Source organism: Mesocricetus auratus, unplaced genomic scaffold (genome assembly GCF_017639785.1).
Source record: "Mesocricetus auratus isolate SY011 unplaced genomic scaffold, BCM_Maur_2.0 Super-Scaffold_6731, whole genome shotgun sequence".
Taxonomy (NCBI): Eukaryota; Metazoa; Chordata; class Mammalia; order Rodentia; family Cricetidae; genus Mesocricetus; species Mesocricetus auratus.
The window spans coordinates 16177425-16201757 of NW_024429185.1; the positions used below are offsets into that span (position 1 = coordinate 16177425).

The 24333-nt window shown below is 38.7% G+C and overlaps 1 protein-coding gene across 8 annotated transcripts in view; it reads left to right on the top strand.

Annotated features, from left to right (window-relative positions):
* The window catches only part of Cep44 (centrosomal protein 44), a 44960-nt gene that overhangs the window by 17964 nt on the left and 2663 nt on the right, over positions 1–24333 (top strand). For 4 of the 8 annotated variants that reach the window (XM_013117180.3, XM_013117176.3, XM_021230163.2 and 1 more), the window contains 3 exons: positions 3265–3389; positions 3642–3679; positions 4424–4626. In XM_013117180.3, the coding sequence (XP_012972634.1) occupies positions 3265–3389; positions 3642–3679; positions 4424–4466 (206 nt within the window). In that variant the 3' untranslated portion in view covers positions 4467–4626. Of the gene's footprint in view, positions 1–3264; positions 3390–3641; positions 3680–3769; positions 3819–4423; positions 4627–23725; positions 23794–24333 lie in introns of those variants that run through there. The other 4 variants (XM_040742263.1, XM_040742264.1, XM_040742266.1 and 1 more) reach the window with 4 other exon arrangements.

Consider the following 24333-nt stretch of genomic DNA (forward strand, 5'->3'; position numbering starts at 1 on the left):
TATTGTTTAAATCTGGTTTTGTCATGGAATATCTTGTTTTCTCCATCTATGGTAACTGAAAGCTTTGCTGGGTATAGTAGTCTGGGTTGGCATCCTTGTTTCCTTAGCACTTGTAGGACATCTATCCAGGACCTTCTGGCTTTCATAGTTTCCATTGAGAAGTCAGGTGTAATTCGGATAGATTTGCCTTTATATGTTACTTGGCCTTTTTCTTTAGCTGCTCTTAATATTTTCAAGGCTTGGACTGTTTGAGTTGTTTCCTTCACTTGTTTGTTTGTTTTTTCTTGACTCCCTTTAGATTCTTTAAGAGAATTTATTTCTTGAATTTTTTTTGGTTTCTTCTATTTCTTTAAGGGATTTTCTCATTTCCCCTTTGAGGGTCTCTATCATCTTTATAAAATAATTTTTAAGGTCTGTCTCTTCTGCCTCACCTGTGTTGTACTTTTCAGGTCTTGCTGATGTGGAGTCTCTAGATTCTGGTGGAGTCATTTTGGTCTTTCTGTTGCTGAGTGTGTTCTTATACTGTAGTCTTGCCATCCCTTCCTCGCATGGGTGCAGGTGGGGTCTCTCTGTTTCCACTGGTCTCCATGAGGCTGAGGCTGGCTGGGCTCCTGCTTGTTTGTATGCTCTTAGGAACAGAAGTAATGTAATGATTGATGACAAGAAGGAAAGGAACTGAAATTTCCAGCGGAAGAGAAGTGGGCAGTGAGTGAGCTCCATGTCGTTTCAGTTTAGTGGCTGTACACTGTCCTGTTTAGTTGCCTCAGACATGACAGTGGTTTTACTTGTCTATGTGTCATGACTTCACATGAGTTTGTTGTCTATTGAATACTATTTATTAGTGGATCAAGTAACTTCAGTGTTAATTGCCAGACAGGCTACTGACTGTCAAGGTTGGTTTTGGTTTTCCTTGCTTTACTTTGTTGTGTATATTTATCCTCAGAAGAGAGAAATCTGATTAGTCCAAGTGGTGTAGTACCCCAAAGAGTGCATTTTCTTCCCGTGTGACTACAAGAAGGGTGTGCATGTGCACATGTGGGGATTGGAAGCAGGGCATGGAAAGAGCAGGTCATGGAGTTTACCCTGGAGTCCTAGAAAGATTGTAGCAGATATTTTCAGATTTGTATTTCAGAAAGATTCTCATAAAAGCCGAATAGTGATTGACTGGAAGAAAAGAAAACAGATGGAACAGCAGTGGCCAAGTGATTGTTTTTCCAGAACAGTTATGAGGGATTTTACTTGGACATTAGTCCTGAGAATAAGGAGCACATAATCTTCCGGGGATGTGGGCAGTTGGATCAGTAATGAACTGTGGTTATTAATAAAATAGAAGCATTGAAGGAGAGAGGAAAGGATAAGGCCAACCTTACAGTGGTTCCAGGTAGTTGTTATTCTTTAATAGGAGGGAGAATGCAAGGGGAGAAGAAAATTTATTAAAATAATAATAATAATAATAATTGAATATAACTTCCTATGTATGAAATACTTAAGAAGGATCACCACAACTTAGGCCTTGATTTGTAAGCCCTGGCTTGCAAACTTTTAAAGACCACAGAGGCCTCTGGAGTTCCTGGTGGCATGTCTCTCTGAAAGTCTCCTAGCTTGCCTAATGCTAACTTGCTTTCACATGAAGCAGCTATGTGCCTCAAAACTCAAGCCCCAAGATTCAGGGTGAAGAGACTCGTTCCTTCATCTATCTTCCCAGCCCTGTGCGCTTGTCCCCTTTCTCCTTTTAGAACAGCATAAAAAGTTTTCAGAACCTTCAGAGAGCATCTCAAACAGAAGAAAATAATATAATATTTAGTGACACAGAAGTTCTATTTTCTGCTGAGTTTTGAATTATTCCTTAACGTTGACAATTTCCCACAGCTCCTGCTAAAAGCACTTGTGTCCAGATAGTCTTCAGAGCTGTAGCATGTGACCTTGTTAGTCTCAGCTAACTAGATCACAAGTAGACATCTAACCCAGTAAATACCAGTCCCAAGGGTGTCAAGTAGAATTCCACTTGTATCTTAGAATTTTGCATTGGAACACTAAAATAAGTTAATTAGATCATGTTAAGCTTGGATTAGGCTGCTTAAGTTTATTTAGTTTATTCAGGTGAATAAGCTGAGGAAACCATTCTGTGGAGAAAAGCCGCCGCCAGAGCAGATGACAAGTTAGTCAAGGAAGATCAGGATCTATCAGTTAAAAGGCATTTTCTTAATCCTTGGGTATTAATACTTTGCCATCAGCAAAGACAGACAACAAATGCTTGCGCTGAAAGCCATTTTAAGTGGATGTCAATTTCTTTTTAGCTTTGTTTTTGTAGCCAAATTTATTCTTAATAGGGCATGATGTGTAGGATTGATTTGGTGGAAGTATGTCATGTCTGTGCTGTTAAATAACTGATGGAGTTAATGAGAAAATGTGCCATTTTGTCACACTGATAGCTGGATATCTGACATAAGGGTTTTTATTATTTAAAAAAAGAAACTAGATTTTGTTTTTCTAATTTTTTTCATATGTGTTAACTCAAGATGGGATCCTCTTGACTTTAAAAGGATTAGTACTTACTGCCATGAGCCACAAAGCGGTGGTAAAGCAGTTGTGAGGTGGTCATGACAAGCCCTCTAGTATTCACTAGTTATCATAGATGTCTTCATTTAAGACAGGAACACACACTTCAGGAGCTTACAGGGTTTTTTTTAAGATTTATTTATTCATTTTTTAAAATATGTATATGAGTGCTCTGTCTTCATGCACACCAGAAGAGGCAATCAGATCCCACTACAGATGGTTTTGAGCCACCTTGTAGTTGCTGGGAATTGAACTCAAGACCTCTGGAAGAACCATCAAGTGCTCTTGACTGCTGAGCCAACTCTCTAGCTCCAAGTAGTTTATAGTTTAAATTACTAACATTCCTATTTATTCAAAATGATTTCTATCATGATAAAGGTAAAATGCTTTTGGAGGTTTTGTTGGTTTGTTTTTCTTTTAGTTTTGAGACAGGATTTTGCTAAATTGCCTAGGTCAGCCATGAACCCGTGATACTTTGCAGCTTCCCAAGTACATGTGATTACAAGCATGCACCACAGAACCCAAATGTGTTTTGAAACTTTTATTAGAGAATTTTTAGTATCTGTCTCCATCTGTTTAAAAAGTATTAAAAACTCATTTTATCTATACCAATAACCATTTCATGAATGTATCTGTAAATAAAATTGTAACTGTCTGACTCTACTGTGTAATAGAAAGATATCCTAAAATGTAATTCCTTCACAGATAAAAAATACAGTGTGGGGGCACCAACCAGTACATACCGCTCGTCTGGCTATAGTACAGTATCACCGGACTCAACACCCAGGGGTTCCACTGTTCATTACTGTGGCTTGAAAGATTTTTCACAGGTAAGAGAAGCTGCCAACTGTTTAGATGATCCCTAAGGTAGAGAAGAAACAAGTGTCATTTTTACTATATGCTGTTAATATATACTATTGGCAAGAAATACGGTGAAATTTTAAGTTTCCTCTCTGCAGCTTCTGTGAGTTGACTAGAGTCTCTCTGTGCAATGTTTCAGAGTGTTTTCTATATTCATGGTCCATCTTTGAGGGTTGTTTACTTTGAGAAATCGCCTAAATTTGTTGTTTTTTAAATTAAAGGAAACAACAATCCAGAAAATGGAAAGGATGAAAAAAATGTAAGTAACAGAAAGGGGCAACAGAAATCTTTTCTCTGTAGGGAATTGTACTGGAGTGTAGTATACATGGAATGTACATATGTATTTCAGACCATGAAAGTCTCAGTCAGGTGTGGAATTTCCTTCAAGACTCAAGTGGGTAATAAATCTCCTTCCAGTAGTGTGTGTGAGATGAGTCACTGTTTTGGTTTGCAGCAAATGGTGTAAATCACTGTTTGCAGAATTAATCATGGGTTACAAAGGGCAGAAATGCTTTGATTGATAGTTAATTCAGATTTCTCTATTTCTGGTAATTGATTTACCAAAACATTATGCGCATGTGGATGGGTAGTTGGGAGACATTCTCAGTATTATGTCAAGCTTGCCAGTGTTTCCAGTGAGCTATTGATGCAATAGCACCAACAATGATGCTTTTACTGGGGACAAATAACATTACATCTAGTTTTAGAAAAGAGTGGTTTAAAGGAAATAAATGATGAAATGGTATCAGAATATTATACACCCTACTACTGTAAAAAAGTACAAAGTTCTTTGACATTTGAAAAATTCTAGAATAACTCATGCTACAAGAATTGACCTATTTATGTTTGTTGTCTTCTGTTTACATGTATTAATAGTAATTCTATTAAAATAAGAAAAACAGTCAAGTTCATCTTAGGCTCAGAAGTATGTGTCTGACAGCCTCAGTCCTGATATTCACTGTGAGCTATGTGCTTCGCTGATGTGTCATTTGTTTTATTTCAGGTTTGAAGAGACTGCAGAGCTACTGAAATGCTCGAGTCACTAACTGTAGTTTTTTTTAACACCTCTAGGACTTTGGCTACTTACATGTGCTATATTTAAGAACTCCTTGTATAATTTTAATGTATGTAATATTTTATTAAGAATTTAAATTCCATTTGGTATGTGAGTTTTTTCATTCCTAAATAAATACTTTTAATATTGTAGGCTGTAATTGTACTAATATTCTCTTTCAAATTTCTTGGTAAAACTTTGTTTCAGTATATTGCTGTTACAGAGTGCAGACATTACACCATTTCTGTATTTTTGCGTTGACATTTACTGGCAGAGCACTAAGTAATATGCTTTTGAAAGTATGGGCTAGGGGACCATGGTCTACATCCTACTGGAGACATTCCAACTAGGGCTTGCATATTGTACCCAGGAGGCTCTCATATGCACAGTCCTGCATCTGTGCTGGTGAATAGTTATAATTCATAGTTAAAATGTTCACAGAGAACCAAGCAAATGATGCAGTGTCTTCTTCATTAACATGGCAACACTGAGAGCCTGGTTCTCTAGTGTGTTCCCTGTGGGAAGTGTGCTGAGTGAGTACATGAGTTTTTTATTAACATGGGAACACTAAGAGCCTGGTTCTCTAGTGTGTTCCCTGAGGGAAGTGTGCTGAGTTCATGAGTTCTTTATTAACACGGGAACGCTGAGAGCCTGGTTCTCTAGTGTGTTCCCTGGGGGAAATGTGCTGAGTTCATGAGTTCTTTACTAACACGGGAACACTGAGATCCTGGTTCTCTAGTGTGTTCCCTGGGGGAAATGTGCTGAGTTCATGAGTTCTTTACTAACACGGGAACGCTGAGAGCCTGGTTCTCTAGTGTGTTCCCTGGGGGAAATGTGCTGAGTTCATGAGTTCTTTACTAACACGGGAACACTGAGATCCTGGTTCTCTAGTGTGTTCCCTGGGGGAAATGTGCTGAGTTCATGAGTTCTTTACTAACACGGGAACACTGAGATCCTGGTTCGCTAGTGTGTTCCCTGGGAGACGTGTGCTGAGTACGTAAGACCATCAGCATAGACATAGACTGCTGCCATCCATGCAATACGTGGTGAAGGAGGTTTTCACTTTGTAATAATGGAGAGAGAAAGTCTTAAGGGTGATTTGAAATTAAGATCATGTAGAAAGTTACTATGTAAATATCGTTCTAACTTTGTAAATGAAAATGTGATTATAATTGTGGGTGATAGAATCATGGAAAGCTATCTTTCTCTTCTATATTTTATGCTAGTCACCTCATACTACACAATTTGACTTTACTGTTGAGTAAACTATTAGTTTGTTAGAAATAGAAATAGCGAGCAAGCAGCTTTTAGTAGTCTAATAAATGTTTAGTTTACAGTTTAAAACTATAATATTTTATATTATATTATCATATAGAAGCATATAACCTTGAATTTAGTAGCATTTCAAAAGAATTTCCAGAATTAATGAATCATCTTAGCTTTACGTTTTTTCAATTGCAAGTACACTTAGAAAAATCAAGGGAACACAGTTTTGTAAATGATATTGCACACCCCAATATGAGCAGCAGCATGGACTCACAGCACCACCTTGTGCTTATCACACCCCGATACTTTTAGTAAAACTCATAAAGTCAGTCCTAATTTTTCTTTTTTTGTTGTTTGGTTTGGTTTGGTTTAGTTGGTTGGCCTCAAACTCACAGGTATCAACTGCTTCTCAAATTCTGGGATTACAGGAGTGCACCACCATGCCTGGCTATGGGGGATATTTCTAATGTAATTTATGTATTAAATAATAGATATTGAAAATTAAAATTTTATCATAGATACTAGAAATCTGGATATAAATTTTCTTAGGCTTTTTTCTAATAACTTCAATAAAAATGAACTTATAGTACTGTTGTATACTTACATATACCAAGAGATTTATTTTGAAAACAACTTCTAGAAAAAGTATGACTCATTGAAGATATTGCCAAATGTTCTCATATAGAAAATGCTTTCTCAGGCTAGAGAGATGGCTCAGCAATTAAGATCACTGACTGCTTTTCCAGAGTACCTGGATTCAATTGCCAGCACCCACATGGCAGGTCACAACTGTCTGTAACTCCAGTTGCAGGGAATCTGACATCATTTTATAGACATACATGCAGGTAAAATACCAATGCACATAAAATAAAAAATAAGCAAATCATTAGAAAGATGCTTTCTCTCAGGGCATTTGATAGTGGTTTTTAATAATAACACACCCCCTTTGGTTAAGCTGAAGGTTTTGAGGAAGGTGTAATTTTATCATGGACCCTCAGCTCATTTTCAGAGTCTATCCCTTAAAATTATTGTGTTGCCAATGAAAGTTTCAGTAGCTTGTTCTGCGCTGTAAGCAGTTGTGCATTTGTTCTTAAGCTGAGAACCCAGGAAACAGCTGTGTGGGTCTAGGTGAGAGCAGGCAGCAATACTGCAAGGAATGTGGAAGGTACTAGTCAGGGGTGGAGAGTAACCATGACTACAGAATGCTCTTGGCAAAGGCAAGGACTGATGCCTGAGGAAGGCAGCTCTGTCCTGGTGTTTTAATGGGAAGCTGTAACAGGGAATACATTCCTTATAAACCTTAAAGGCTCTTTTATGCTGTTCTGTACACAGTGCTTTCTGTAATTGATCAGCACCTGGGGAGTCATTAAAGACTAAAAGGACCTTGTCAGTTTTACACACGGCAACACTTCTTCTAGCTCAAGCAACAGTACAGCTTTAATTTCTCCATTTTAATGACCCCTGGTCATCTTTCATTTTCTCTGAGGCTTAATGCAGACTGAGTACGATGGAGGGGGTAGTATGAAACTTTAAACTACAAAACTAGAGCTTAATTGTTGTGTTACTTGAGCTTTTCTCCTGAAAATTACAGGTTTCTTGTTAGCAGCAGATGGCTAGAAACCATTTAGAACCTACTGCAGCAGCCAAGTTGACAGCATTCAAATTGGTTTTTATTGGGAACATTTGGAAGTATATAATTTTGTCATGATCTTTAGGAATACTTATAGGAACGATTGCTACACATATCTTTTCTTCCCTAAACCACTAAAGTGAAACTTATCTTTCTTTTTTTTTTTTTTTTTTTTTTTTTGTAGCGCTTGGGTTTGAAGCCAGCTCCTCACACATTAGATAAGTGTTTATTGATAAGCTGTTATCCAAGCTCTCTTATTTGCATTGTTAAAATAAGGTCCTGGTAAGATAGTAAGGCCGGCTTTGAACTTGTGATTCTCTTACTTTATGATCCCTAGTAGCTAGAATCCATAACTCCAGCTTCAGGGGATCTCATACTTTGTTTTGGGTATATACCTATGTACCTACACACACACACACACACACACACACACACACACATCAAAAAAAAAAAAAGAGAAAGGAAGAAAGAAGAAAAGGCAAAAAAGGAAACCTCTGGGAGAGAACTGGTGATGAGAAGGCTAAATATTCTGTCATCTCAGTAGTTGAGTTCAGTATGTAATGCAGCTGCTGTACAACCAACTTACTAAGTCATTGATTAATTTAGTGACGAAACCTGGAGGCCCTGAATAATCCCATTCCTTTTCTCATAAGCACCTTAACCTCCCAACTCTTAACTGAGTTTACCAGGACAGTTTATCACAGAAGAGTGCTGCTTTCTCCATCCCCAGTCAACATCAGCTGTTCCTGCTGTCTTTGAAACTGTCTTTCTCTGCTACGAACCAAGTCCATGGCCTAACACATACTGAGAATTCACTGGGCACTGACCTCCGACCAGTCTGTCAAAGTTTTGACTTACCACTGCTAGCATATTTGTAAAAAAAAAAAACAAACTGGTTTAAAGTAATCTGGAGTAATTATTGATCATTATTAAAGCTATCAGTTTAAACTGCAGTGAAGTCAGTAAAACCAGTGTCTAGTCACCTCTGATACCCTCTAAAAATGTCAAAGGTAAGAGCCTCGTCCATACATTATTAACAAATGAATTCACAAGTTGACTGAATGTCAAAAAAAATGAATTTGATATTTTAAAAAGCCACTCTGATTCCTGACTCCCACACAGAGGGTGGCCTTGCAAATATAGGCTAATGGTTATTTAGAGATCATCCCCCAAGATTGCCTCTGTTTCTTAAGTCTCATTCAGCTTAGTGTAAACTGGCTTAAATGTGAACAAATGTGCTAGGGAGGAAAAGTATTTTTTCTTTTTAAAATTTATTTAAAATTTTTTCATTTTACATACCAAACCCAGTGTCTCTTCCTCCCCTTCTTCTGCTCCCCACCTTCCCCCTTCCCATCCTCATCCACTCCTCAGAGGGGTAAGGGTTTCCTTGGGGAGTCCATAAAGTCTGGCACACCAAGCTGTCAGGACCAAGCCCCTCCCGCCCTGTATCAAGGCTGAGCAAGGTTTCCCTCCATAGGGAATGGGCTCCAAAAAGCCAGTTCACGCCCCTGGGCTAGGTCTTAGTGCAGCTGCCAGCCCTCACCGCCCCCAACAGGTCAAATCACATAGCTGTCACCCACATTCAAAGGGTCTAGTTTGGTCCCATGCAGCTTCTACAACTGTCAGTCCACAGTCTGTGAGCTCTCAGGAGCTCAGATCAGCTGTCTCTATGGTTTTCCCCATCATGGTTTTGAGGACTCTGGTTCATATGACCCCACCTCGCACTCTTCACCTGAACTCCTGAAAGACAAATATGAACCTACATCCAGTAACTGATGGAAGCAGATTCAGTGAGCCACAGCCAAGAAAAGAGCATATTCATGTCAAGTAATTCTGTAGTGGAGGGAACAATTGAGTTCATTTGTGGGTTTCTGCCTGAGCAGGTGTGAGAGTTGGGTATAGATTGCAGGCCTGTATGAGCAGCTACAATATTAGTGATGAAGTGTAGCTAGAGTTCATAAATGCCCTGGTACCACCCTGTCATACTGCTTGACAAATGTCCACAGAGTCTGGTTGTGTTTGCCGAGGGACAATTGCGTGGACCTGTCTGCAAATGGTGTTGTCAAAGTTGGACTTGACAGCTCTTAAACTTAACTCCTGTGTGTTTTAGGTAATTTACATGTGCATGTGCACAGAGCACAGCACCCTTAGGAGCCACGAGTCATTGCTGGCAGTTATGCCCCTGCCTCTGCTTCCAGGGAGCTGTTCAGGCATCATTTAAAAAGACCATTAAAAGAGATGGTCTTTTCCACCTGAAGAAGCCTTTTCAGCTACAGCTGAGAAAAGATCAAACTGCCAGTCATGATGAATGACCCAGTTATCCTGATATCTGCTTTCCAGACTGTCATAGCCACACCTGCCTGCTCTGACACTCCCACTACTCCTATAAAACATGATGAAATTTATTCCAGTGCTTAATGTCGCATACCTATAGAAGAGCTAATGACATGGAGATTGCCTGGCAGCTGGACACCAAGGGCAGCAGTTCATGTATAAATGGCACTGGAGGACATCTGTGAAGTAAAACATCTAGAGTGTCCTTGTCATAGGACGATGATTAGGCTTTGAAGGCTGGAGTCACAATCACCCTCTCCTCCCACACCAGAATATTCCCTATGTTTTCTTTATGAAGGTGGAGGCCAGACCTGGTGTAAGTAGCTCTCCCTCTTTAACTTTGTATTCTTTCACTTTAAAGTGACTCATTACCGATTTCTAAACTGTGCAAATAGACAGTCTGAAGGTTCTAGACGTCACTGGAGGTCTTTGATCTTTTAAAAGTCTCAGAATCCCCCAAAGCTCTGAATTTTGTCCCCAGTGATCCCCATTGATACCTCATTTTGTATTTGCAAATCTTACTTTTTAAATGTCCCATGAAATTTCAACCACTGAAGCACATTTTGAGAATACTTTAGGGCATATGTGAGATAATTATCCAAAGATGAAGACCTCAGAAAATGTGAATAGCCTACAAAAGATATTCATAATATACACAGAATGCCTATAAATAAGGAAAGTGGAATTTAATATCAAAGCAATGTGACAATGGAACTGCTCAGAAAAAGAATGCTCAATGAGCAATTACATCTTAAAACACACTCTGATGAAGCACTCTTTAGATTTATAAAATTGAGAAGATCAGAGAGTGTGGTTAAGGTTATTGCTGATAACATTCTTAAATTCTAACTAGAGTTCAGATAATGCAACCATTTTGCAAACTATTGCAAAGTCAAGCAACGATGAAGTTAGATATACTGATAACCAACAGTGCCACACTGTGGCTTACCCTTTAAATTCTCCCACTGACATTCAACAATGAAATATTTGTTGTATTCATGAAGCATTACACGAAACGGCCAAAGACACACAAACTGTTGTGGAGAAATGAGCCTGGACAGCTGAACTCTGGTGTATTCATTTAAGGAGTTTACCTTGTGAGACAAGGAAAGACTTCAAGTCCAGAGAGTCACGGAACAAAAATTAACCTGGAGACATTTTAGAAAGGAAAAAGAGAAAAGGACAGAAGTTGAGTGCTGTGGGAGAACCCTTGTGTAGGCTGTGAATATGTCTTACTCCCATTGGTTAATGAAGAAACGGCTTTGGCCTATAGCAAGGCAGAATAACACTAGGCAGGAAAGCCAAACTGAAAAGAGGGAAGAAGAAGGATGTAGTATGAGAGATGTGAGCCAGTTGCCCAAGAAGCAAGATGACAGCAGAGTGGTTAAGCCACGGCCACGTGGCAAAGCATAGAATAATTGAAATGGTTTAATTTAAAAGTAAGCTAGTTAGCAATAAGCCTGAGCCAAACAGTTTGTAATTCATATTGAGCTTCTGTGTGATTATTCGGGAAATCAAAGTGCAGCCTTGGTTTACAGTTGAGTATGGGCACACAGGGGACTTAAGTTAAATAAGTTAGAGTGAAATGTAACTTGGAAGGCGAAGGAACGCGAGTATGAGGAATTCATTGTATCCTCCACCAAATGCTAAGTTCAAGGCCAGTCTGTACTTGAGCGACACTGTCTTAAAACAAAGAAAAATGAAAAGCAATTGCAGTGGAGATAGCAGTGAGAAAAGAGAAACTCCTAAGGGGCTGGAATCAAAAGACTATTGGCTGGCTGAATCAGGCTTAGCCATCCTGTCTGAATGACAGTCCCCATCAAATGCTGACAGTGTCGTGTCTGGTGGAAAGCCATCTTTGAAGAGACCAGTCTTCTAGTGGACCCACCAAGACAAGGTATCTCCAATTTCTAACTCTAGGAGATTAAATACATTTCTTTGGACAGACTTGTTTTTTTGTGATTGGTAGGAATGTAATACAGCACTTTCATCCTCATTTCTGCATGGGTTAAATCATAATCTTCTGGCAGTGTCTCAAAGTTCCCCCCAAAGAAATCAATTATAGCTATCCTCTTAACACTTGGAACTATCCGTCCCAGATCTCTCATTGGCTCAGCCCCACTTTGCCCATTGTCTAGACTACTGGGACTGATCTTCAAATCCAAACATTCCCAGCACACCGTCCATCCTGGCTGTGGAACTAAAGATGTGCAATAGAGTTTTAAAATTTTGTTGTTCTCTCTGACAAATGGGGAAGTAAAATGATAATTAATATAGGATAATTTATATGACTGTGATGGAAAAAGTAGAAAATCATTTGCTAACCAGCTCATACCTCCTACCTTTGGTACATTTTGTTTAGTTTTCTAGTGGGCAATGAATTAACTCAGGTGTACGCTTATTCCCCTTACAGCTCCTCCTCCTCCTCATTTTCTTCTTCTTCTTCTTTGGTACTGATTGACAGATAAAAAAATAGCTATAAGAAAGGAATGTTTGCTTGCTGGCCTTCTAGGAGAGAGTTTTTTTTTCCCATAGCAGCTGCCAGAAGAGACTTTCTATACAGTGTAATGTAAGGATACAAGTCTGGATTCGATAATAATTTGTACCTGAGGGAAAATCTACCACATGGAAGTAATGATATAACATGTGTTTGAAGTCTTGATTGAAGCCTGACCAAAGCTAGACTTTACTGTGAACTTTTAAAGTGGGTAACTAAATACATTGCAGTTGTTGTGAGGACTGTCAATGGGTGTGACATACATAGAAAATCCTGTGTGATTTCTAGGAAACACTCAAACACATTTATTTTCCAATAACAAGGCAATACTGTTGGATAAGCACGACTTTGTAAACATAATACTTGACACATGTAAGAGAGATTATACAACTCAAACTAATTACATTCTCCATAAAAGTTAATTGACTGCTAGCAGGCTGTAGAGATTCACACCTGTAATCCCAGTGCACTAGAGGCTAAGATGGAAAGAAGTTGACTTAAGAAGGCCAGCCTGGGCAACATAATGAAAACCTATCTAAAAAATAGAAATATATGAATTGCTCTTAATATTTAAAAGTCCTATGCCATTTAACAGTATGAATTTAAACAGGTTAGTGTGCAGTTACATAGAAAGTTGCATGGCAGTGCATTAGCATTTATATTTAGGAAATTCACAGTCATGGCAATTATAATTTTCCATTTTATTATGATGGTGAATCAGGCTAAGTACAGAAAAAAATCACAGATAAGAGTTTGCAAAAATCTGAGAGCATTGCACATGCAACAAGAGTTACTCATAAGATTTGACAGAAGCTAGTGGTGGTGGCTCCCACCTGTAATCCCAGCACTGGGGAGGCAGAGGCTGGTGAATCTCAGTGAGTTTGAGGCCAGCCTGGTCTACAGTAAGTTCCAGGATAGCCAGAACTGTTACACAGAGAAACCTTGTCTTGAAACAAACAAACCAACAAAGAATTGCAAGAAAATTGTTAGCACTTCTGCTTTTAATGCAGCTTTGCAGATTTTCAGTTGTAAAAGCTAGAGGAGACACATGCTTTTAAAGTGGACTGGGATGTCTTCACAGCATCAAACATCATGGTCTGTGTTAAAGTGCATTTGGTGGCTTAGCAATGACATTGCTTCCAACCTAATGCCTTCACACTTTATAGATTGTACCTGACTCATGGGAAGTGCAAGTGTTATGGTTTTCTCAAACCGAAGGAGAAAGATTTAAGTGGACATCCATGCCCCGCTTCCCTTCTTCTTTAGAAAAAGGAAAAACAGTTTAGTGAAAACATGCTAATGAATATTTGTCAACCCTCTAGGCTACCACCAGGCTTGTTCAAAATAGATTTATGGTAAAATTAAACTTCTGAACTGCCCTGTTAAATTTTCAACATTGACTTTGGATGAATCACTAAATAAGAATACTTCTTGCTATACAAGTGGCATATTTTATTCAGAAATGAGCTTGTTAATATTTTGATGTGTCTTAAATTTTACATGTTTTTTTTTACTGTATTTGTGTGGATTGTGTGCTTATTAAGACTAAAGTTCCTTTATAGATTTTTTTGTACTTGGTATAAAACCAAAATGTTTTAATTCATTTTCTTTTTGTGTATTCAAAAGCTCATAAAGTTCATTAATATAAAAATCATCAAAATAAACATTTTGCCAATGAGTATTCGATAATATGTATTTATGATAAATATACATTATCCCAATGCATGTATATACATATATGTTAACATATGGGATAATTTACATATACATAAAAATACATACTATCCCAATAGATAGTGCCACCAGCTGGAGAACAAGTATTCACACATGAGCCGGTAAGAAACATTTTACATTCAGCACCTAACACATTTTCATGTCTCTCTTTGTGCTTTCTTCTTTTCTAAGGGAAGTTATCCACCTCATTATGGCCTTGCCTTGGCTTCTTCTGTGTTTACTCCCGTACATCAGACCTTATGCTCTTCCCCTCTTGTACTCTGATGTCTTAGTCCAGAATCCTGACTGGAACCCCAACTCTTTCAATGTGTGCGTGTTAACCTAGAGCCTCCTCTTTCCTGCTACATAGGAAATTCTTGCCTAATTTCCTCCTCCAGAAATTTATTAAAATGTCTATTGATAATCCTTTCTATTCTTCTTGTGAGTTTATAGCTTTCACATTTCCTTGAAGAGTCATGCAAAAGACCTTTATTTTTAAATCTTTTAGTTTTGGTAGTTTCATTCATGAATACTGTTTACATCATTTTCATCCCTCCTTCTACTCCCTCCAAATCCTCCTGTGTATTCCTTCAATCCCGTTCAAATTCAGGACCTCTTTGTAATTGTTATTGTTGCACATACATACATACAGTTGTGTGTGTGTGTATGTGTGTGTGTGTGTGTGTGTGTATGCTTGCAGTTTACAGATCCCAGTTACTGTTTTTCTTTTGTATATATATATATATATATATATATATATATATATATGAGCCAATATGCCAATGTGATTAAGAGATATTTCATGTTCATGTTTCTTTTTTTTGTTTTCTTTTTTGTTTTACGAGACAGGGTTTCTCTGTATTGTTTTGGAGGCTGTCGGTCCAGCCTGGCCTCGAACTCACAGAGATCCGCCTGCCTCTTGCCTCCCGAGTGCTGGGATTAAAGGCGTGCACCACCACCGCCCGGCGAGATTTCATATTTCTTTGTTATCATTGTAAGTGATGATTATGAAGCATGGAGAAATATATGCTTTCTTAGACTAGAGGCTGTACTCCATTCACTTCATTATTTTTAATAACTAAAAATCAAACAGTTTGCATAAAATTGCCATAGAAAAATAAGAATACAAATCCAAAAGTTCTAAAATAGTCAGTCCTTCCCTACTTTCTTACCTCTAGTTGAGTTCAAACTCTAGGTTCTTACTGTTGTGAATACAAACTACCCAAGGAGGTAAGAATTAAGAACAATTCAAGAGTGAAAGAGGTGAGCAGGGAAAACAGGAGTCTTGTTGATTTGGTATTCTGAAGGCATAGTGTTCACATAGGCTAGGGCAATACAAAGAATATAAATTTAGTTCTTTGTACTTTAGAGTTTAAATTTTGGTTGATTACATATTCTAAGTTGGGCTATGCCAATCTTTTAAATGGAGTACAAGAGATAGTGGCAGTAGAAACAAAGGAAAACAAATGACAGTATTCACTCATTGTGTAAGCAATGTCTATGGACATTCTACTAATTGAATCAACTACAACTGATATATTTCTGTAGGCTTTATGTAATAGGCCTTGGCTTCTTTCATTGTATTTATTGACTCCTCAAAAAGCTAACATATTTTTCTCTTTATTTTCATAAAATAAAATTTATTTTAATTTTACTAAAATATTTATGATGAAAGTATCTTTCTGAATTGGTTATAGCTCAAAGCTTCACATTTCAGTTGGCAAAGGTCTCCAAAAGGCATGTGCATGGTTTACATGTTTGTTAGTTACGTAGGCCTAGACTCAGAGCATGCCTTTGGGTAAAGGGAAAATATCCATTAATTGTGACTGAGACTATGTATTTTGTTCCTAGGACTGGATCTGTTACCTTCCTGGAATAGTAGTCTAGAACATGTGAAAACATTCTTGTCTGTTTGTTAATAGAAACTGTGGTGGTTTGAATAGGTGTGGGTTTGAATATTTGGCCCATATGGAGTGGCACCCTTAGGAGGTGTGGCCTTATTGGAATATGTGTGACCTGTGTTGAAGGAAATGTGTCACCATGGGGGCAGGCTTTGAAGTCTCATATGCACAAGCTACTCCCAGGGAGCACAAGGTCTTCCTTCTCTTGCCTCTGGATCAAGATTAGAACTCTTAGCTCCTTCTCCAGTTCTAGTCTGCCTGCACATTACCATTCCCCACCATGATGATAATGGACTAAACCTCTGAAACTGTAAGCCAGCCCCAGTTAATTGTTTGCCGTTAAAAGAGATCCCGTAGTCATGGTGTCTCTTCACAGCAATAGAAACCCTAACTAAGACAGAAACAATCCACCAGGGTATTCAACTAGCATTTATTTCTTGCACAGAAGAGAACTCTTCTTTAGGATTAGCCATAATCAGAAAACTGGACAGACTGGACATTTATATTTACAGAACCATTTTAGATAAGATAAGACTTATAGAAGCCAGAAATCACTTTTAGGGAGTATTTTCAGAAAAATGTTATAATCCCTTATTCTCTTAGGCATAAAAAGAACTGTTATAAAAAAAGAATTGTTATATTTGTTGATGGTGGCAAACAGTTTGTATGGTTAATTGGAAATTTTAACTTAAAAGGATGAATTACTCAAACACCATTTTAAATTTTTTTTCATTACTATATGCAGCCTGACTCTGTGGCCTGGCAGATGCCCAGTGGTTATTTATCTAGTGTGCATACCTTTCCACAGCTGGATTTTCAAATATGATTATAAAGTTCACATGACAGTACTATCCTGAAAATAAATATGTCAGCAAGCTTGGTTTTATTTTATGTATTTATCCTAGAAGTAACTTAACTTGGTACAAGCATATGCTACAGTTTATGACATTTGGCCAGAACTGTGCACTATAGACAGCATCATTTGGGATTGTGGAGGTAATTTAAAAACACCTGGGCTTAGTATTTATATCTATGCCTTAAATCCAAAAGCCTTGCTTTTTATAGTCCTTTTGGGGAAAGATGGGAACAACATTAACACTTGTCAGCACAGCAGATACTACAGTGCTGAGACAGACTTGTAAAAATTCTGAAAACTACACGAAAGAAATGAAAAGAGCATTAAAAGGGTCAGCATCTCATCAGGATTTACAGGTTTAGAAGTTTATCCTTTAGAGTTTATTTTTAGAAATATACTTTATATTTTGACATTTGGGAACACATTTTAAATCTTCCATTTCAGTGAGCGTCAGTGTTTTATGCCAGGCTCTCAGGTAGCCCCAGGATGGCTTTGAACTCATGACATAGTGGGGAATGACTTTGAAGTCCTCTTTCTGCAACCTCCCAGATGCTGGGATTACAGGCTTGCACGTGCTTTTGTGGTAATGTGTAGTAGAATATAGCTGAAAGTTATAGTTAGTGTAGAAACTAACAAAAGCTGTAGGACTAAATAACTACTATCTGATGGGAATGCAGGCCTGTTCTATGAGATGGAGCCTATGTCCAGCACTGTCAGGTCAACAAGAGCCCGAGAATAAATAGGCCATCGATCTAGGGGAAAACCCAAATCATAAGGTTCTGTTAAAGGCATATAGTGATAAAATGACTTCTAACGGCACTCTGCTGCATTCATAAATCAAAGTCTTACTCAGCCTCCATCAGAGCACCTTCTTCCTGCAGTAGATGGGAACAAAGTCAGAGATCCACAGCTGGACAGTGTACAAAGAGTGAGAGACCTTGGAACACTCAACCCTAAATGGGATGTCTCTGTCACAGCCCTCCCCTCAGAGCTCAGGGCAGAGAAGGCAAAAAGAGACAATGGGGATAAAAGACACCAGTATGTGCCTTCTAGACACAACAGTACTGATCCACTTGTGAACTCACAGAGACTGTAGCAGCAAGTACAGAGCCTGTACAGGTCTAAGCCATTTGGGCTCCTGGTTCTGATAGGGAAAGGGGGAACATGCCCCATTCCTAACTCAGAAGCTAGCTCCAATTAATAACTGCTTTCAAAGGAAAAAAATCACTTTCTCCAGCAGACTGTGAGTAGATATACAAACCGCACTAATGGGCAGGCCCAGCATTAGACGGCCAACACAAACCAAACTCAATGGTGCTTTTGGAGGGTTTGTTATTGTTTTATTTGTCTCAGTGTTTTGTCTGGGCATTTTTTCCCTTACAGAGTTTTTGCTCACGTATTATGGTTTCTAATTTGTTTTGTAGGTTTTTTTGTGTCTCAGTGTCTGTATCTAAGGCTTTTGTAAAAAATATTTATTTACTTTTATATGCATTCATGTTTTGTCAGATCTTGGAGTTACAGTGTTGAGTTGCATGTGGGTGCTGGAATTTGAACCCAGGTCGTCTTCTGGAAGAGCAGTCAATGCCCTTAATTGCTGAGCCGTCTCTCCAGTTCCTCTTGTGCTTTTTCTGTGACTGTTTTATTTTTCCTGTTTTGTCCTATTCTGGTTTGTTTTTATTTTATCTTACTCTTGTTATTGCTTTTTATATTCTTATTTATATTTTAATGAGAGAGAGAGAGAGAGAGAGAGAGAGAGAGAGAGAGAGAGAGGTGTGATTTGTGTGGGTAGGGCAGTGGGGGAGAACTAAGGATAGACAGAAATGTGGAAATCATAATCAGGATATGTTACATGAAAAAAATCTATTTTCAATTTGAAAAATTGAAAAAAATATTTATAAACAAAAAAAACTAACCAACAAGATTTGTTTTTCACACTTACATTATGTGTTCCTCTTGGTATATCTGTTTTCTTAATGATTTCATTTACATGTTCTCCTCCCTCCCCCTCTTATAGCTGTTTGATACAGATTGTTGGCATAGCAGATAAAACCCTCATTTAATCTGATAGAATACTATGAACTGGTGGATGAGTAGGGAGAAGAGCCATGGTCTCCTCCTAGTAACAATCTAGCAGTTATGATCTGAAAGCGGGTGGGTTGCAGACTATATAGTGGGAGTCAGCAAAGTTATTACAGCATGGAAAATTTCTCAGAATAGGAAATCTTTCAAATAATTAATTAGTCATGTGACATTGCACACTTCTGAAAAGTCCTTGTATAAGATCATTTTTAAGCTTGATTACAGTAGTCACCACTACCATGTTTGGCAATTACTCTGACCAGGCCCAGTGATTTACAATAAGTCTCATCATCCTGTCAGTCAGACACTCTTGTTACCTCAGTTTCCTGAGGAGGTATGAGGTAAGTGAAAGGCATCAATTATTCTTTCAATTGATAGGCTAATTCCAAAATTAGTTGCTTAAAGTATCCATCTATCTGTCTCATCAGTGCGGATTTGGATGGGGCTTAGTTGCCCGGTTCCTGATCTAGCAGAGGTTTAGGAGATCTTCCTGTATGCACTTGGGATCCTCTGGTTATTCAGTGAGGTGCCTGGCCTATAGAGACCTCACTCCAGTATTCTTGTCTTCAAAGAGCTTTTCATTCTTCAGCCTAGCAAGCCAGGTGTGGTTGTTTGAATATGAATGACGCCCAAAGGTCATATGCTTGAATGCTTAGTCACCAGGGAGTAGAACTCTTTGATAGAATTAGGAGGAGGTGGTGTGTGTGTGGCCTTGTACAAGGAAGTGTGTTACTGGGGTGTGAGCTTTGAGGTTTCAAGAGCCCAGTCTCTCGTGTCTCTCTCTCTCTCTCTCTCTCTCTCTCTCTCTCTCTCTCTCTCTCTCTCTCTCTCTCTACTATTTCTTTATCTCCAGCTTCTCATGCCCCACACCTTAATGATAACAAACTAAACCTTTGAAACTCTAAGTAAGCCCCCAATTAAGTGCCTTGTTTTATAAGTGTCCTCGGTCAGGGTGCCTCTTCACGGTAATAGAATGGGAAATGTTAGTCCTGTCCATGGCAGCGGCCCGCCTCTGCTGCTGAGGTAGTTAAGTCATCACCTGTGGCCATGCACGTCCCTTAACAGTGTCCACCAGGCACAGCTCTGCCTCTTGCCTTTCTAGTCTTTCTCTTCTTTTCCTGTCTGCTCTTTCTCTGTGTCTGTCTGTCAGTCTGCCTTTCAGGTCCCCCCATCCTAGATGGCCTTTTGCTCGTTTACCCCCGCTTCTCCTTCCTCCCTCCTCCCACACACCTCTTCACTAACCCTGTCTTAAGTGGCCTGTTGACTTAGTGGCCCACGTTGGCAGGGCCCACTGAACGTACCCGCTTCACCCCTCCCCTCCTTCTTAAACTACTTTCAGTAACTAAGCTACCAGGCTCAGTCATGTGCAGTCTCTGAGTTCCAGATTCTCTGGAACGAAAACTTCGTGACTGTTTGGGGAAAAGATTTGGAGCTAGCCTAGTCTATTCTTTAGAGCTTTCTGATAGAAAAACAAGCACAAGACCTTTCAGGTCCAAAGGGTAGGGAAGTTATATTCGACTTCTTGGGAGGTGTTTCACTGTGAATATATCTGCATTGTTCTAAGCCTAAAAGAGGTGTCATAATTTGCCAACTATGATACAGCTAATCAGTAAAGGAATTGGGTTTAGTCTAGCCATTTGAAGCTGTTACACAGAATACTTGGGCATAGTGTTCTCAATGGCAATGTAAACTCTTAGACTCATTCACACTGCCTTTAATGCAAAGGGCCCATAGCAATCTCTAATTGTAATTCCCTTTTTAAAACGATGACACAGTAGCTTTGAATGTGCAAACTGGAAGTTGTTAAATAATCCCTGCAAGATCTAATGGATGTAGAAACAGAATGTATCACATACTCAGGCAAGTCTTTGGAGTTCAGGTATCTTGAACAAGAACCCCAAAGGAAGGGTGTCACGTCTGAGGCTGGAGTTAATAGTTCTATAACTAACAGATTTTTCACTTTTCAGAAATGTCTGAGCCCGACACCAAAAGTGAGAAAAGCTTTGGGTACATGAGATTATACCTCTAAAAAAAAAAACTAATGCAAACCAAATGAGCAGGATCAGATACAAAATAAAATGCCCTGCCTTCTGTTCCGCTCCTATCATTTTGAGCAAGCCTGGGTCTATTTGATACAAGAGCAGTTTGATTCACTGGTTAGTATCCACAGCTTTTCAACCATCAAAAATTCCTCTGTGGTCACTGATTTAATTTTGAGTTCCAGATGACTGTTTCCCCTGTGTCATTTACCCATCAAGAGTCAGTTTATGTCTCACTCAAAACTTTAAGTTCTCCTTCTCTTTTAATTATAAGTGATGTTTTTAATTACTGTCTCTCTTTTTAAAACTTCACAGTAAATAATGGGAGAAGTTGTTCCACAGACTCCATACTGCCTAAAGATTCCTTGAGCAGCCGGGCGTTGGTGGCGCATGCCTTTAATCCCAGCACTCAGGAGGCAGAGGCAGGCGGATCTCTGTGAGTTCGAGGCCAGGCTGGACCGAAAGCCTCTAAAACAGAGAAACCCTGTCTCGTAAAACCAAAAAAGAAAAAAAAAAAAAGATTCCTTGAGCAAGCAACTGAGTTTATTATTCTTAAATTGTGCCATCAACATTGGCCCAAAGATTCAAGTCTGAGTACTTTGTCTCATTAGATTATTTAGTTAGTGGGGTGGGGCGAGGATGGGACATATGCTTGCCATGGCACCTGTGTAGCATTCAGAGGACAACCTTAAAGAGTCAGTTCTCAACTTCGAGGTCCAAGGATTTCATTTATTATGTATACACTGTTCTGCCTGCATGCCAGAAGAGGGTGCCAGATCTCATTACAGATGGTTAGGAATTGAACTCAGGACCTTTGGAGAAGCAGCCAGTGCTCTGAAGCACTGAGTCATCTCTCTAGCACCCAATGTTCATCTTCAGCCAGTGCTTTTGCCTTTACCTAGCCAGCTTGCCCTCCCTCCACCAAGTTCTTTGTCGCTTTGTAGCAAGGATGCTTTCTTTCCTGTTTTTGATACCTTTAGTTCATTTTTGTAATGTTTCATTACAGTGGCTAAATGTTGGGTGCTAGGCTCATACCTGTATCCTAGCACTTGGGAAGTGGAAGTGAGAGGCTCAGGAGTCTGAGGTCATCTCAGATACGTAGTGAGTTTGACAGCAGCCAGACTACATGGGACTTTGTCTCAACTCTGACCAGCTTCATACAAAAATGAAAGAAAATACTAAAAGGGAATTGCTTTATTATGCTAACGTCATGTTCATACCCACTTAGACAATCTCCATTTGATCTTAGTTCAAGGTCAAGAAACAATTCTACTTGATGTAATCCAAGAAGATTCAGGACCCTCTTATCTGTTTTCTGAGTCCTCACCAGCATCACCGTTGATGCTATGTTCACATCTCTCTTGCTTTTCCAGAAACACATACCTCCAAATTCAGTCTTTCCACATCACCCAGTTTCAAAGCCTCGTCCACACTTCAGGATTTTTGGTATCCAGTCATCCTTCTAGGTAAAGCATTCTCTTTAGTCTATCTGGGATGCTAGCACATGCTAGCATATTAACTAATAAATAATAGCTCATTTCTTTCAGTTCTAGAGACTCCAAAACCCAACATGGAGCCTCCAGCAGCTTCAGTGTCTAGTCACTGAAGAGTCAAGTTTCATGCCCTGTTTTTCAGATGGCCTTTCTTACAGTATTGTCACTTGGCAGAACAGCTAAAGGGATGGGGATGCTCCCTTCAGCTTCACTTATTAATGACTCAATAAAAAGTCATTAATACCACTCACCTAATCGCTTCCTAAAGGCTTACATTGGTAATGAAGTGTCAGGTGTCAGCACATGACAATTGAGGAGATATGTTCAGTCTGTAACATTCACCAACACTTGACATGGGATTATGTCTTTAGTTTAAGCTAATTACTGGTATCGCAGTGATAATTCATGAGATTTTAATTTATATTTCTCTTAGGACTACTGATTATGAGCGTATTTTCGTCTGCATATCTTATCTACTCTCAATTGTTATCAGTGTATTTATATTCTTTTGTGAAGTGTGTGTCAGATATTTGGCTCATTTTAAAGCTGATTTCTTTGTGCTGGCTAGAGAATTTAGCGGGTAAAGGTGTCTGTTACCAAGCCTGATGACTGGAGTTCAGTCCTTGGGATCAGAAGAAGGAATGAACTGACTCCTCAAACCTCTACATGTACATTGAGGCCCTCCCCCCCACCCAAACAAATAACTAAAAATACAATTTAAAGTTGATTTGTTGTGCTATTAGTGTGTGTGTGTGTGTGTGTGTGTGTGCGCGCGCTCGACATACTACTTTGTATATTCGCATACATGTGAGGACATGAATGGATGATAATTTAGATGCTGGAGGTCATTAATGTGAACTAGCTAGTCTCAGGACTAGCTTGGAATGCACTATTAAGCTAGGTTAGGCTTAGATCTGATTGTCTCCATTTGCCCAGCACTAACGAGGATTGCAAGATTTTACCACCACACAAGGCTTTTTTTTTCCCCTTTGGATGTGGGTTCTGAGGGTTAAATTCAGGTCCTTGTGCTTCCAGTGAATGCTTTGCAGACTGAGTCATCTTCCCAACTCTCGTGTGTTGAGAGAAATCTATTGTCTGACATTTTAATTATGAATATTTCTCTAGTTTCTGGTTCCCTTTTCTCCCTCCTTCCTCTCTCTCTCCCTCTTCCTTTCTTTCTCGTCTTTCCTCCCTTTGTCTTCCTCAGTCTCTGTCTCTCTCTCTCTCCCTCTCTGTTTCTCTCTCTCTTCTTCCTCTCTTTCCTTGGATCAAAGTCAACACTTGCATATGGTAAGTCAAATGTTCTACTGTACAGCTACATCTCTAGTCCCTCTTCATTTTGTTTAATGGCATTTTCTTTAAAGATCAAAAGCTTTTCATCTTAATGAAGTTCAATTACCATTGCTTCCTTTTTTGTCTTCCGCCTTTATTGTTCTGTTTTAGAATGAACCAATGGATGAAAACATTTAAAGTTAAAACGTGTTTCCAGAAGTCTAAAGGTGAAATCAAAAGTGAGCCAAGTGCTTTGTTTTATAAATCTTGTGAATTTTGCATTCTATTTAATATAACATTATTTGCTTTAACATAACAATAATGGTTTACATATGAATGAATATATCTAATGATCCAGGATAAAGAGCATCTTTATTACATAGTCCAGGACTGCACACCATCAGAGCATAAATGATAGCAGAAAAAGGTGACTAATTGGTTAAGAAATCATAGCATTTTTAGTCAAAATGAGTTCGGTGCAAACAAAAAGGAGAAAGAACATATTTACAAGAAAAAAAATTGTTGTAGCAGTTTTATGTATATAAAATGACATGCATGTGTACCTATATACAATGGATTCTGTTTCAATTGTTTTCTGATAATCAAACATATTATTATATGAATATTTACCAATTCAATTGCTTGAATATATATAGGCTACCAATAAACCTTCATGAATGAATAACAGATGAGAAACTGAACATAAATGAAAACAGATGGCCTGAACGAAAAAGATTCAGAACTGTCATCAACCCTACACAGTCACTACATATTTTCTC